This window comes from Lepus europaeus, chromosome 9, assembly GCF_033115175.1.
Source record: "Lepus europaeus isolate LE1 chromosome 9, mLepTim1.pri, whole genome shotgun sequence".
NCBI classification, from domain to species: domain Eukaryota; kingdom Metazoa; phylum Chordata; class Mammalia; order Lagomorpha; family Leporidae; genus Lepus; species Lepus europaeus.
The window spans coordinates 71,764,902-71,780,152 of NC_084835.1; the positions used below are offsets into that span (position 1 = coordinate 71,764,902).

General features: G+C 58.6%; 1 protein-coding gene across 1 annotated transcript; it reads left to right on the forward strand.

The window, feature by feature from the left end:
- The first annotated feature begins 2,579 nt into the window (after positions 1–2,579).
- LOC133766331 (ral-GDS-related protein-like) lies at positions 2,580–11,118 on the forward strand. Its single transcript, XM_062200017.1, has 14 exons — positions 2,580–2,594; positions 2,786–2,848; positions 3,863–3,964; positions 4,166–4,359; positions 5,567–5,760; positions 5,899–6,167; positions 6,810–7,025; positions 7,358–7,461; positions 7,907–7,976; positions 9,236–9,310; positions 9,720–9,794; positions 10,325–10,357; positions 10,712–10,833; positions 11,055–11,118. The coding sequence occupies exons 1-14, from the start codon at positions 2,580–2,582 to the stop codon at positions 11,116–11,118; spliced, it is 1,596 nt and encodes a 531-aa protein (XP_062056001.1).
- The last annotated feature ends 4,133 nt before the right edge of the window (positions 11,119–15,251 follow it).

Here is a 15,251-nt window from a genome sequence, read left to right on the forward strand (position 1 = left end):
CCCTAGCTCTCTGCTTCCCACCCAGCACCCTGCTAATGCACTTGGGAGGCAGCAGAAGACAGCCCAAGGGCTTGGGCCCCTGCACCCAAGTGGCAGATCCACAAGAGGCTCCTGGATCCTGCTCACAGCCTGGGAAAGCAGAAGATGGCCAGAAAGCTTGGGCCCCTGCTACCCAGGTGGGAGATCCAGATGGAGCTCCTGGCTCCTGGCTTCGGCCTGGCCCAGCCCTGTGTTGCACGCATTGTATAGGGTGAGCCAGCAGATAACAATCTTTGTCTCTCTCTGTTACTCTGCTTTTCACATAAATTAATGAAATTAATCTTTAAAAAATAAGATAATGCTCTGAGATATTTAAAGGTACATTTTAAGGCAATAAATATGAAAATGTAACTGAATATCCCTGAGGAGAGAGAAAGGGAAATAGGATCTGGAAAATATGAATTACTTCGTCTGCAACTGTTTTCAATAAAAAGTATAAAGCAAATAAAAAATAGCGGGCGCCACGGCTCACTAGGCTAATCCTCCGCCTTGCGGCGCCGGCACACCGAGTTCTAGTCCCGGTCGGGGCGCCGGTTCTGTCCCGGCTGCCCCTCTTCCAGGCCAGCTCTCTGCTGTGGCCAGGGAGTGCAGTGGAGGATGGCTCAAGTGCTTGGGCCCTGCACCCCATGGGAGACCAGGATAGGCACCTGGCTCCTGCCATCGGATCAGCGCGGTGCGCCGGCCGCAGCGCGCCTACCGCGGCGGCCATTGGAGGGTGAACCAACGGCAAAAGGAAGACCTTTCTCTCTGTCTCTCTCTCTCTCTCTCACTGTCCACTCTGCCTGTCAAAAAATTTAAAAAAAAAGCAAATAAAAAATAGAAGTTTCAGTAAAAACAGAATGTGACCAGTTCAGTAGGAGACAGAGCAGGAAACGTAAGACTATTGCAGTGCCAGGATCCCATTTGGACACTGGTTCAAGTCCCGGCTATCTAATTCCGCTACTGCTCTATGGCCTGGGAAGGCAATAGAAGATGGCCCAAGTCCTTGGGCCCCTGCACCCATATGGAAGACCCAGAAGAAGCTCCTGGCTCCTGGTCAGATTGGAGCAGCTCCAGCTGTTGCGGCCATTTGGAGTGAACCAGCAGATGGAAGACCTCTCTGTCTCTACCTCTGCCGCTCTGTAACTCTGCCTTCAAATAAATACATAAATCTTAAAAAAAAAAAAAGATTGGTGGAAAGAATTGTGGAAAGACCCCTGATGGCTACAGGTTTCCGATGGCTCTGACACACTGCCGTTGGCGGGGTCAGGGTCTGGAGAGCAGCGGGGCTCCGTGGCAAGCAGGCCAGACTTTGCAGCATGGGGCTGAAGGTCCTGGGAGAGGACCCGTGTGGTGCTCAGGAGCCCGCTGAAGCTGACACTCGTGTTTGAAGGCTTGGGGGTGTCTGAGACGTGGGAAGGCAGCTCTGTCCTCACAGCAGGACAGAGAGCAAACACTGGTTCCAGCTTAGAGATTTTGACTGGGGGGCAGCGTCTGAGCATGGGAACAATCAGGACCAGACCCGACTCAGGATGGAGGGCCACCCTTGTGGAGTGGAGAAGACCCTGGCCCAGGCTGGGCTTCCACGAGTCACTCAGACTCCAGGTGATGCCATGACCTTGCCACCAGTTCCACCATTCACTCTCAGCATTCTAAATAAAAGCTCACACAGGAGCTGGTGCTGTGCTCTAGCAGGTGAAGCCACCGCCTGCTGTGCCAGCATCCCATAGGGGTGCCGCTTTGTGGCTCAGCTGTGCCACTTCTGATTCAGCTCCGTGCTAATGCGCCTGGGAAAGCAGCAGAAGATGGCCTAAGAACTTAGGGTGCGCCTAAGACACTGCCCTTGGCTTTCCTCACTGACCTTAGCTTGGATTTTAGGGGTCTTCCTAAGAAGCAGGCTACTGTCTTTGGGAAATGATAGGAAAAGGAGGTTTAGACTCCAGCTGAGTGCCCTTCAGCCTGGGATCCTGACCCCATCCAGGTCTCCCAGGCACTGAGGGATGGGGCTGTGTTTGCAGAATTGTGCACAGTCAAGGGGATGGCATCGGGGCAGGAGAGGAACAGTCAGCAGCCCAGAGGGCCTTGGGAGCTCTTCCTGCTGGAAGGGTCCATGTACTGGACCTGGAGGAAGTGACCTCACTTCCTTGGTGATGGGCCACAACAGAACATGGAACTCTGGTAACCAGGCACCCAGATTCTAGTGGTAGCCATTGCCAGCTCACTTGATAGGAAGCGTTGCAGGGAGAACTATGTTCCCTTGCTGCTGCCCTTCAAGGCGAGGCTCTGGCCGAGCCAAAGCCCAGAATGAAGGTCTCTTCCAGCGTGTAACACGCTGGCTGAGCTCTCACTATGGACGCCTGTGGCCACGGGGCAGGAGGCAGCCACAGGTAACAGGGTTTAGCAGCCCTGGGAAATCCCGGCCAGGCCCAGAGTCTCTGGTGAACCCGCGTGGGCTGTCCTCCAGTCCCCATGAAGGGGACAAGAGGAGGGGCCCTTCCTGCACAGCACCAGGATTCAGGTGTTGGACGAGAGTTGTGGTGTTGTCCGTACCCATTCCAGGGATGGCGGATGGGAAAGTGGGTGCTGGGGGCCATTTTGTCTACTCAGGGGTTACACCTGAGTTCTCCTGTGTCACCTGGAGTCCTCCTGGCTGGGGGTATACCCAGAACTCCCTACGTATGTGACCTGGGGAGTGGAAATACTCACGGGGGTGTCTCCTGTGGGACACTGACGCCTTCTGGCCTGGCTCCGGGCACTCTGTTTGCAGGGCTCCACGCTGGAGATCAGCAATGATTCCCATGAGGAACTCATCTTCTCAGGCAATGGACAGGTGCGTCAGGCCAACAGCCGTGGACAGTGCTGGGCTGGGCTGAGGGAGGGGCCTAGGGAGATACACAGGTGGGGACTCAAGATGACCAGGCTGGGCCGAGGACCAGAGCCTGGATATAGGCACCTCTGGGCCCCGTCCTGGTGTTTCCCACCCGAGTGACTGACCCCAGTCTCGTTCCTAAGAGATCTCACTCCTTTGCTGCCCACAGACAGCTGGGTTATGGCAACCCCATGTTGGGTACTGGTGGGATGTTCAGGGGACAGGTTACTACTGGTACCCTGGATACGAAGTCAAGAGCGTCCACGTGTGTGACAGCAATGGGTTCCCCCCCAGCCCAGGAATCCCGGGCAGGGGTCAGCTCCACTGTGCTTCATGACCTCCCGACAACCCACGACAGAGAACCCAAACCCCACACACAGGGTGAGGCTTACACGAGAGAGAGAGAGAGAGAGAGAGAGAGAGAGAGACTACTCCATGCATGTGTCAGCAGCATGTCCCTGGGTCTCAGCCCTGGAGCCCCCACCCATCTTCATCCTGTTCCATGAGAAAGGACATTTGTCCTGTGGCTCAGAGGGGATTCCAGTGCTTGTCCCCAGCTGCCATGCTGCAGGTCATGGCCTCAGAGAGCGCCCCTGGAGCCTGGTCTGCTGGACAGTCACAGCCCAGGGCCCCACACGAGGGCGGCCCTCACACAGGAGTTTGCACACAGTGCTGGGGGCTGGATGTCCCTGTCTCCTGCTTGTGCATGTCCATCTCCGTTCCCGTGTTCTCGTGTTCTCCTGTGCTTCTCTGTGTCCTTGTCCCCTCTCCTTATCAGCACGGCAGTCCTGGGGCCCACTCCATGGCCTGGCCTAACGTCCATCAACTCCTCAGGAGTGCATGGCACATGCAACCACACTCAGGGAACCAGGTGTCAGAGCATCACCGTCACTCTCACAGGAGCTAATGCCCTGCTGAGACAGAGGCCCAGACAGCACATTCTGGGAGAGGGGCTGAGGTGTCCCCCTGGAGCAGCCACGGTCAGATCACCGTGCAGAAGGGCTGTGGCCGGGACACCGCCAGCTGCCATCTCTGCACTGCTGCTCCCAGCTGCTGGCCTCCCTGGGGGGATACTCTGCTCTCCCCACTCTCCCAAGCTGCTCTGTATGTGGCCAACAAAGTCACTCTGGGCCTTTCATGCACAACCCCCCAGGGATGTGAGGGGTCACCTGCTGCAGCTGGATGCCCTCTGTGAGGGGGACTTCTCCCAGCCCAGACTCCCGTGGTTGGGGGTCCCTGGAGCCTCCTCTGACTCCTGCCCCTGCTGGTCCTCCCTAGTTTGGAGGTGTGTCCACACTGCACCTGGCAGAGGTCTGCCCCCTGCGGAGCCTGCAGCCAGGCACCAAGGCGAAGCTGGAGGAGTCCCTGGTCCCGGCCTCCCCAGGAAGAACCATCGCTTACCTGTCCACTCTGCTGTGCTCATATGGCGACTTCAGCACTGTTCCGTATTTCCTGGACCAGATATTCCACAGGTGAGCATCTGTGCCCTCCAGGCACAGGGGCCTCTGCTGCCCCCTAGCCGTGGCTCTCTGTGCCTGCGTGCTCGTCTGAGAAGTGGGGTGGTGTGGGTGTGAGCCTCAGGAGTTGTACAGGGACCATGTGACTGCAGACATGGCAGGGGCCTGGTGCCTGCTCCGTGGCCAGGGCTGCTGGCACTGCGCTCATCCCTCTTCTTCTGGTCTCTGCACCCTCGGGACTCAATAGCCCACGGCCCTCGAGGTTTGGAAAACCCCACAGAGAGCAGCCCTGCCTTCCCATCTGTAAAGGAGGCCTCCCAGCCCCAGTCCCTGATACAGACAGAGCAGGGCCCGGGCACTGGGTGTTGGGCCCAGGCCCCTCAGCTCTCTGGCAAGGGTCCGTGTGGGGTTCATCCCCACAGCACGTGAATGTTAAACACTCTGGGCAGTCACTTTGCAGACACGTGTCACAGCTCAGCGAGCAAAGCAGACAGCATTCCCGGGGCCTCATGACCTGGGAGGACCAGACTCTCCCAGCTGAACGCCTGCCTGGGTCCTGTTCACAGGGTCAGAGGGGAGAGGATCGTCCTCCCATGGTCTTGCCAGGATGTCAGAGCCCAGGCCCCACTAGGACGTCATGGACTGTGGGTCCAGTCAGAGGCCTTCTGTCCCTGCAAACTGTGGGAGCAAAATGTGGGCTGTGGCTGGGGAGGGACAGACAGGGTGTGGATCTCCCACTTCCTGTGACTCCTCTTAGAGCACTGAGGCCCGGGGACTCCCCGCGAAGGAATGAACAGAGCTGGGAAGGGGGTCCCAGACCTGCAAAGGAGAGAGGATGCTAGGGCGCAGAGCAGCCAGGGGTCCATAGCCAGGACAGGTGCTTCCCAGCTCCACCTATGCTCCCGGCCCCCTCCCCAGGATGCCAAGACCTACAGAGGTCCTAGATACCTGCTCCTAAGTCTGCCTGGAGCCTCTGTGCTGAGCACCAGGGGCCCTCCCCTCAGGAAAGAAGGTCCCTGGGAGGCTGTCACCACGGGTGTGCACCAGCCCTGTTGACCAGGTCTGCCACGGCCAGGACAGCCCAGGAGGGCTTGGAGGGTGGGTCATGCTCTGGACAGGCTGAGGCATGCCCAGGGCCCCAGAGCCACAGAGGGGCCCCTGGCAGTGCAGTGTGGTGGCCAAGGCCAGCCTCTGACCCCGCTGCCCTCGCTTGCGTCCCCAGCAACATGGCTTCCTTCCTGGGACGCTGCAGAGACCTGTACGAGGCAGAGCTCCATGGCCACACCAGCCTTCCACTGCTGAAGATGAAGGTGGGCTGCAAGCCTGTCAGCCTGCCTGGAGGAGACCTGGGGACCCAGGTGTATTTTCTGTATGCCCTGCCCGGACACGCCCAGCGCCCTGAGGCCACAGCAGACGGTGAGGGGCAGCGCAGTCTGCAGGTCTCTCAGGGGTGGTGTTTGGGGCTGGACTCCCCTTCCAGGCGGTGCGACCCCTCGGGGTTTGCAGAGGCCACTGGAAGGTGATTCACATTGGCGACCCTTTCTCTTCTTCCAGCTCCCGCTCTGCGTGCAGGGCCACCACCCTTCCGTGCACTGGCTCTCGAGCCAGCTACAGCACCGCTGGCTCAGCCAGGACCTGCTCCAGAGCCAGGGCCAGCTTCCCCACGGGGCCTGCCCCCATGCGCACAGTCAGCACCAGGGCCAGCTCCACAGGCCTCCTCTGGATGGGCTGGGCCTGCAGAGGAGCTGCCTGGGGCGGAGATGGTTGACATCACCGCCTTCTCCCCCAGGATGATGGCAGAACAGCTCACGCTTCTGGATGCGGTGAGCAGCCGGCTCTGCTGGGCAGGGCCAGGACCACGGCGTCCCTGTGGCAGCTGGCGTCCCACACAAGCCCTGGCCAGAGTCAGCCCAGGCTCCATGTCAGCCCCAGTGTGACCTGGGCTCGTTTCTCATGTCCTAACCCACCTGTCCCCTGTGGACAGCAGAGATGGGGCACACTCATGCCAGGTGCTCAGAGCGGCAGACAGAAAGCTGGGCACGGTGTGGCCCGGAGGTGGTGGAGGGCACTCACTGTGGTGCAGCCAGGCCCCTGTCCCTGCCAGTCTGCCCAGAATGCCTTACCTGTCTCAGCACTGATTAGGCTTCAGAGTTGGACGGGGTCCCAGAGCAGACACACAAACAGAGCCCCTTGGTGTAGCTGCCACAGGGAGGTGCGCTGGGATGGGACAAGGAGCATAGGGCTGATGGTGATGGGCCGAGGGATGGGGAGTTGGCCAGGACGCCCGGGAGAAAACACCTCTGTGTCTTCTCTCCAAGAATGGGCTCTGGGCCATGGGGCTCGGGGCACCCTCAGTGGGCTGCTGCTCCCACTGCTGTGAGCCCCATGCACAGCATCCTGGGAGTGTGGGCACCGGTGCACTCTGAGTGGGGGTGGCTGTGCCCATGGGTCACTCTCCTCCCCAGGAGCTGTTCCAGAAGGTCGTGCCCTTCCACTGCCTGGGCTCCGTCTGGACCAAGAGCAGCAAGAGAGGCAAGGAACACCTGGCCTCCACTGTCCATGCCACCGTCCAGCAGTTCAACTGCGTGACAAATTGTGTAGTAACCACATGCTTGGGGGACCCCAGCAGGAAGGCCACGGACAGGGCCCGTGTGGTGGAGCACTGGATCAAGGTGGCCAAGGTCAGCTGCGGGCAACCAGGGCCCTTGCTCCCTGCACTCTGGGAATGGCCACTTTGCTCTATCAGCCCTTGGGAATACAACCTGTGGCTGAAGACCCTGCACAGACCCTGGGCCCTTCCAGGCAGGGAGGGGCCTGACCTGACTCACTTCCCCCAGGGGTGCATGCTCACCTGCCACCTGAACCTCCGTGTGGGTTGAACCCAATCCTCTCCCTGTGAGGGTGGCCATGGTTCCCTTGTGCCTTCCTGTGGCTCCGTGGGCATCTGATGCAGGAGGGGGACGTCAGCCCAGGGGATCCAGGTGACTTCTCCCTCATCCGCTCTGCTCTCCAGGAGTGCCAGACCCTCAGGAACGTTTCCTCGGCCCATGCCATCCTCACTGCTCTACAGACCTCCCCAATTTGTCGCCTGCAAGAGACGTGGGGAGAAGTCTCCAGGTGGGTGCCTTCTCCCACAGGAGCACCAGGGTGTACCTGGGACCCTAGGACTCAGCACTAACCCCATGATCTGGGAGGGGCCAGACGTGGACTCTAAGGGGAGGCATGGGGAACGTCACCTTCGAGACCCCTAGACCTTCTGCCTCATGTTTGCCTCAGGATGCTATTTGCTTTGCTGTCAGGCACCAGTTCTTGAATAGTGCTCCTGGGCAGCACCGGAGCTCCCTGTGCAGGTGAACGTGAGGCAGAACGGTGCTGCTCCATGGAGGGGAGGGGCCCAGGAGAACCACTTGAGCTTCCCCCGTCCCCTGGGCCCCAGGGCTTCGGGAACTCAGTGGAAACTCACCTGGGCCGTGTGCATCCTCCTTGCTCTCGAGCAAAGGGAGCTGCACTCACCACCCTCCCATCACACCGAGTGGCTCCTCCTGGTTTCCCATCTCCACAGGAAAAGCTGCAAAAAATTTGAGCGCCTGTGTGAGAAGGACAATGGCTTGAGCAGGGATCGGCTCACCAAGGTAGGGGGCTGGGAAGTGGGGTAAGTGTTTGGGGGTAGGGTGAGGGGTGGAGTGAGGGCCTGGGGCAGGGCTGGTGTTGGCCGGCAGGACAGGCTCTGTGCGCCTGACCCCACCCGGGCTGTGTGGCAGAGTGGCAGGAAGGACTTCCCTCCTTCCACAGGGTGACCTCGGTTCCTCACAAAGCCAGGCCCTGCCTGGGATCTGCCTGCCCAGGACCTGCATGGGGAAGGCCACCCGCCTGCACTGGGGAGGGGGGAACTGAACACGGGTGTCCCAGGGCCCGTGGTCCATGGTTTCCGAGCATCAGGTGCAGTGGGCACATGAGAAACAGATGCACCTGTGGCTGTGATGCCCGTCCTGCCCTGACCCACTGCCCATCGCCTGAGGTCCTGGGATTCTCACCCTGCCCAGGGCAATGACATCATCTGCAGGTAGACGAGGAGAAGCTCCTGAGGCCTCCTCACACATGCCTGGTGGCTCTGTCCTGACCACATCTCAATGCCTTCCACCTAAGGGAGGAAGCAAAGTGTCGCCACCCAGAGCCTGTGCAGGCCCTGCCTGTCACTCAGAGATGATCCCTGGGGGCCACTCCCTGAGTGGCAGGGGAGATGTGCAGCAGAAGCTGTGGTTCGTCCTTGACCCTGCTGGGGGTGGGGGGAGCACCCAGTGGGGCTGGGTGGCCAGCACCTATCAGCCAGGCCTCCTGAGACCACCTGGCCCTCTCCCTCCATGGCTGCGCCTGGCCAATGACCAGGACACAGAGAGCCCTGATGGACTCCTGGCCAGGGGTGCAGCTGGGGTTGTGGTGAAGCAGTGGGGTGCCAGTCAGCTGGGGGCAGGGCAGGCTCTCCTGTGTGGCCCTGGGCTGGTCACTGCCCATGGCCTCTGATTTCTCAAGTAGAGGATGGGGCTGGTGAGCCTGTTGTGCAGAGCTCACGGGGGTCGGTGAGGCACCAGGAAGGGTGATGTGTGGTGCAGGGCCTGGCCTTCCTCCCAGGGGACAGTGAGGAGGAGGAGGGCAGGCGTAGGATGCTGAGTCAGGACAGCTGGGGGGGGGGGCACCCAGCACCCTCACTAGCCAAGGAGCAGACCCAGGGAGGCCCCTTGCTCAAGGTGCCCCCAGTGAGGGTGGGAGCCACAGCATCCAGCCAGAGTGCACTTGGGGGAGGGGCTCAGACATGCAGGGCCCCAGCAGAGGGCCCAGGTGTGGGCAGGGGTGGGAAGGACAGGCCCTATGACCCTGACCTTGATCCTGGCAGAAGGGGGCCTTCAAGCTTGCTGCCCGGGAGCAGAATCCACAGAGAGCCCAGATGAGGCTGCGGAAACAACAGAAGGTGCGTGTGCCCGGGCGAGGGGACTCCTCCGTCACACCGGGGCCCGAGCCACAGGAGCAGGGCTAACACCTCCAGCCCTCCCTGCGGTCCCCACACTGCCTCAGTGGCCTCCACCGGAGAGACCAGAGCCAGGGCCTGGGGCAGCTGGGCTCTCAGTGCACTTGGGGCTGAGGTGGCGCTGGTCGAAACAGGGCCTGTGTGCCCTTGGACATCCCAGCAGGAGTCCTAGGGGTGCCTGCTGTCCTGGGAGTAGCTGGGAGGATGGAGAATGGGGGAGGCTGCCAAGGTCCTGGAGGGCTCCCGGGGGGAGACATGAGCCAGGGTCCAGGAGCTGGGGTGGAGGGGTCTCTGGGGCAGGGCTTGGGTGGCACCTGAGAGCAGGTGCTCATCACCACCCCCTGCGGCACAGGGAGTCGTCCCCTTTCTTGGCACTTACCTGAAATACCTGGTGATGTTGGACACTGTGATGGGGGACTCTGTGCATGTGAGTGATCCTGGGGCAGGTGGGGTGGGCCCGGGTCCTTGAGGCTGGCGGGGGGAGGTGCGGGGAGAGCCTGTACTGCATTCTTAGCCTTCTGCGCTGCCAGCCCTTCTCCTGAACCTCACAGCCGTCCCTGGGGCTGGGGCTTCACTGCCTCTGCCCTGTGAGTGTCGGGGCCTCCAACTGGGTGCCCCTCCCTCTCCTGGAGGGACAAAGCTACACAAGGTCTTGGCTGAGCCTCCTTGGCCTCCCCCTTGGGTAGGCTCCATGGGCAGGAGAGAAATTGGGCCCAGCAAGGTCAGGAAGCACTGACATGGCCAAGCACCCTCACCCATCCCAGCCTCTGTTTCCCTCCTGTCACCAGGCAGGGTGAGAACAGCAGGTGCCTGAGCCTCAGCTGCCAGGTCCCCTCTCCAGAGCTCACCCAGATCCTTGTCCTTTCCCACCCACATCCCCTTGACGGCCTCATGAAGGGGAGGGTCGGGGCTGGGCCTGGCTGGGGGCAGTTCTGATGGACTCTGTCTGCCTTCCAGCAGGCTGACTTCAGCTTCGAGAAACTGAATAAGGTGAGCAGCTGTGGCCTCACTCAGGGCAGGAGGGCACTGGGGGTCACAGGTGGTCCTGTTCAGGACCCCCATGCATCATCGCTGCAGCTTTGCTCTATTAGGAGGGCTGGGTGCACATGAGGGGGAGACCCATCCCTAGGGTGGGTGCGGGTAGAGGACTGGAATCAAGGAGAAGCCCCTGGGGAGGGGCTGTTGGCACCCCTGTCGAAGGCCAGGGTGCGGCCTGCATGGGCTGGATTGGAGGAGGCCTCTTTAGAGGAAACACCCAGAACCCCGCGGCCCCTCCCCTACCAGGTCCCCACAGCGTTCCCAGCCCAGGCGCTGACCGTGTCCTGTGTGTCCCTCTGTCCCCAGGAAATTAAAGTCCTGCAAGAAATCCAACTGCTGCAGGTGGCAGCGAGCAATTATTATTTTAAGCGTGATGAGGAGTTTGGCGTGTGGTTCCGGTCTGTGGAGTATCTCACTGAGAAGGAGAGGTGAGTGATGGGCAGGAATTGGGTGAAGCCCAGGGGTGTTGGGGGTGGGGAGGGCTCTCCCTGCTGTGCAGCTGGGGGAGCACCGTCCAGGCCCCCTGGTGGCAGCAGGCCCTGTCCTATGGGCACTGCTGGCCCCCAGGACTGCAGCTCCTGGGCAGGCCCTGGGAGGGAGGCATGAGCTGAGGCTCTTGGTGGACTCATGGCTGTGCTCTCTCCGTTAGCTACGCCCTGTCCCGCCAGCTGGAGCCCTCTGCCAAGAGGCCCGCAGCAGCCTCAAGGCCATGAACACCATCATGATGCCCTCGTGACCGAGTGCTGGGACCTCAGGGGCACATCTGAGCTCATTGGGAGCCTGGTGCCTGGGACAGTGGCCTCCCTGCTGTGAAGCTGAGGCCTGCGTTGTGTCAGTTTAATTGCCCCTCTTATGTTCTCTCCTTTCCCCCATTGAACTATAGTCACTGTTAGTAGCAGCTCCCTGTTAGAGTTTTATTAAAGTTAATGTAAATATGTTGCACCATGAGTTTCATGCTTCCTCGTCATCGCTTCCCCGTAACTGAGGTTGTGAGCGGTGTTCCACCGTGCAAATGCGCCGTGGGCATGGGCCCCTCCTAGTTGCGGCTCCTGGAGCTGCACCTCGCTGGGTGAGGTTCCCTGAGGTTCTTCTCCTAAGAGGCGCTGGCAGATCACTTGGTGCCTGGTGTAAAAATCCTGCCTGGCTCCTCTTGCACTTTCTGCCCTGGGTTTAGGATGTTGGGTCCAGCCTGGCCTGGCCTGGCTGTGGTGGGCATATGGGAGGTGAACCAGCAGATGGAAGGTCTCTCTATCTCTGTGTTTGCCTTCCAAATAAATAAAAGAGGGGCTGGTGCTGTGGCATGGTGGGTAAAGCTATCACCTGCAGTGCTGGCATCAGGGGTGTGTTCGAGTCCCGGCTGCTCTCCTTCTAATCCAGTCTCTGCTATGGCCTGGGAAAACAGTGTGGGATGGCCCCAGTCCTTGGGCCCCTGCACCTACGCAGGAGACCCAGAAGAAACTCTGGCTCCTGGCATCTGATCAGCCCAGCTCCAGCCATTGTGGCCATTTGGGGAGTGAACCAGCAAATGGAAGACCTCTCTCTCTCTGCCTCTACCTCTAGCTTTCAAACAAACAAATCTTTTTTTAAAACTTTTATTTATTGAATATAAATTTGCAAAGTACAGCTTATGGATGACAATGGCTTCCCCCCCCCCATAACTTCCCTCCCACCCCCAACCCTCCCCTTTCTCGCTCCTTCTCCCCTTCCATTCACATCGAGATTCATTTTCATTTCTCTTATATACAGAAGATCAGTTTAGTATATTTTAAGTGAAGATTTCAACAATTTGCAGCCACATAGAAACACAAAGTGAAAAATACTGTTTGAGTACTAGTTGTAGCATTAAATCACAATGTACAGCACATTAAGGACCAAGATCCTACATGAGGAATAAGTGCACAGTGACTCCTGTTGTTGACTTAACAATTTGACACTCTTGTTTATGGTCTCAGTAATCTCCCTAGGCTCCAGTCATGACAAACAAACAAATCTTTAAAAAATAAAGAAAAAAATAGGCCGGCGCTGCGGCTCACTAGGCTAATCCTCCGCCTTGCGGCGTTGGCACACCGGGTTCTAGTCCCGGTCGGGGCACCGATCCTGTCCCGGTGGCCCCTCTTCCAGGCCAGCTCTCTGCTGTGGCCAGGGAGTGCAGTGGAGGATGGCCCAAGTTCTTGCGCCCTGTACCCCATGGGAGACAAGGATAAGCACCTGGCTCCTGCCATCGGAACAGCGCGGTGCGCTGGCCGCAGCGCGCCTACCGCGGCAGCCATTGGAGGGTGAACCAATGGCAAAAAGGAAGACCTTTCTCTGTCTCCCTCTACTGTCCACTCTGCCTGTCAAAAAACAAAACAAAACAAAACAAAAAAGAAAAACAAAACAAAAAACACACATTTAAAAAAAAAAGAAGAAAATAAAAAAATAAAAAGCATATTAGATGGAATGTAAAAATACTACCACAATGTCATAATGCTTTATCAAAAGTTTGTTTTGATATCTGTACCACTACGGGACACACTAATGGCTAGTATCCCTAAGACATCCAGATGAATGTGTTGCCTGCTTTTCACAGGAACAAGCCGTCTGTTCCTGGAAATAATGGACACACTAAGGGCTGGGCTTCCTGGCAGCAGGTGCCCCTTCCAGACAGTTGCTTTGTTTTCTCATTTTCCGTCTTCTCTGTATTAACTCTTCTATGTCTCCACATTTTCACTGGAACTTGCATCTTCAACCTCTGAGGCGACAGCAGTGCTGCAGGGTCAGCACCTGTGCCTGTGGACGGCACATTTGTCTTCAAGTCCCCTTAGGTAGAGTTGTCTTAGGGAACGTTCCTGACACACCTCGGAGCCACCAGCTTTGCAGAAGCTAGCCACACCTGAGGGGAGTCCCAGGGCATCGGGCACCAGTGCTGACACACGGTGGGGCCAACCAACACCTGACGCTTGCTGTAGATGATGTCGGAGGGCAGGGACTCTACCTGGCCTTTCCGATTCCCAAGGCTGACTTGAACTTGTCTTCTTGCACTTTGCTGTGTCTCACCTTTGCCACCGTTGAATCACTGCATGAGTATTCACCATCAGGCACATGGCAGGGTGTTCCGGTTGGGGCTCTGAGTGCTGGTATTTCAACTGTGGCACAGGTTTTGGTGACACGGCACAGATCTGTCAGGTATGTATGTAGTGGAGGAGCTACGGCATAGAAGCTGCATCTCTGCACCCTGGGAGACACTGCCGGGTTCCTGGAATGCTTGCAGCATTGCACACCCACAGCACGAGCTCCCTTGCATGCCCCCCTCCCTGCCAACGAGGAGCTGTCATTCCCATTGTGATTGCCTGACTGCTCTGTGCATTCATGCTCAAAACATCATGTTATACAAAATAATGTTATCAGTCAATTTAGGAATTCAAGCACCAAAAAGGGCTTCAAGACCAGAAATTAGTAAATTTACTGAGGTATGTAAGTATTAGGCAAACAGAACAAACAAGTTAAAGCTGTAACTTCGACATCATTTAAATAAATAGGCACGTCAGTCTGCTCATCAGGCATGTGGCGTGACCACAGTGTGCATAAGCTGTGCTGGGGGGGGCTGCTTTGCTCTCCTTCATTTTTGGGGTGCAGTTTTCTGTGTGCTCCCCTGAGGCTCCCCGAGGCCAGCGCCTGTCCACATCGGTGTGGTCCGTGCCTGGTCATCCGACCCAGGCACTGAGCCCAGCATCCACAAGCACGTGTTCCCGGAAACTGCACCCCCCAGGGAGCGGCGGCCTCTCCCCCACCCGGGTTGCACCTAGCAAGGACCGGACCTGGGGCCACACATAGATATAGCCCCAATAACGGGAATGACCCCATGGAAGTGGCAGGTGCCGAGATGACCACGCGTGGGAGTCAGGCGAGGGAAGGCTGGTGTGAGGGACAGAGATCCCGGCAGGACAGTGGGGTGTCGTAGCCAGGGTCACCTGGGCCCCCCGAGTCCCCACGCTTACTTCAGCACTGGCTGCTGCTGGGAAGCCCTCCTGAGCCCTGCCGCCGTGGCGAGGAAGCTGTATGTGCAGCTCTGTCGCTGAGGGTCGTGCACGGGGAAGATGAGGAACAGAGCCACGGATCCCCTGCCAAGGACAAGTCTCCTGAGAAGAGATGAGCCTTGCTGGCTCACGCCCCTGATGGGTTGTTAGCGCGCCCCAACCTGGCCCATCCCAGTGGAAGGAGAGAAATGGAGCCCAGTGCTGACGGGCTGGGCACGGGTGCTCTTCTTCCACGGCGCTTGTGGGAATAGTTTCCCTCGTTTCTGGGGAAGACTGGACAGTCTAGATTTCGTGAAAACGGAACTCTGTTAATTTCCCCAGCCCCAGAACCTAGAGAGTCACTTTGGACATACAAGTCTCAGTCAACAAACACTTGGCCAAGTGGACGCTACGTGTCGGGTCCTGTTGTCGCAGGAGTTCTGGGGTTGGCATGTGGGAGGCGTGAGAGAGCAGTGGCCGCATCTGCCGCTCCAGCCACTCAGGTCTGTGTCTCTTCCCCACGAGGGGTGCCGGCTGCTTCCTTTTACCGAATCCCTCGGAAGTGACACCGCGTCTGTGTCGCAGCTCTTGCTGTTACAGTTCTGATGTTACCGCTCTGTGGACCACTGCCTCTCCTCTTCCACCGGGTCACAGCTTCTCTCCCCTTTGCTCCCTGAGCATCGTGGTCTCCTGGGCTACAACTGTTCTTCTCTGCCAGATTCTCTGAGGAGTGCGGCAGTCTTTGGTGCCACAGCTCCTGCTGTCTGCCGGATCCTTGTCTGGGACGAGTGAGGCACTGGGACAAGGAGGGAGTGAGCAAAGCGAAGGTTTAAGAAGGAGGCAGAGAAAGC

Excerpts from the sequence above, each read along its gene's own strand:
- LOC133766331 (XM_062200017.1), top strand. Across the intron at positions 2,849-3,862 it reads TCTTCTCAGGCAATGGACAG|CCACGGTCAGATCACCGTGC; the intron begins GTGCGTCAGGCC and ends CCCCTGGAGCAG. Across the intron at positions 3,965-4,165 it reads CCTCCCTGGGGGGATACTCT|TTTGGAGGTGTGTCCACACT; the intron begins GCTCTCCCCACT and ends GGTCCTCCCTAG.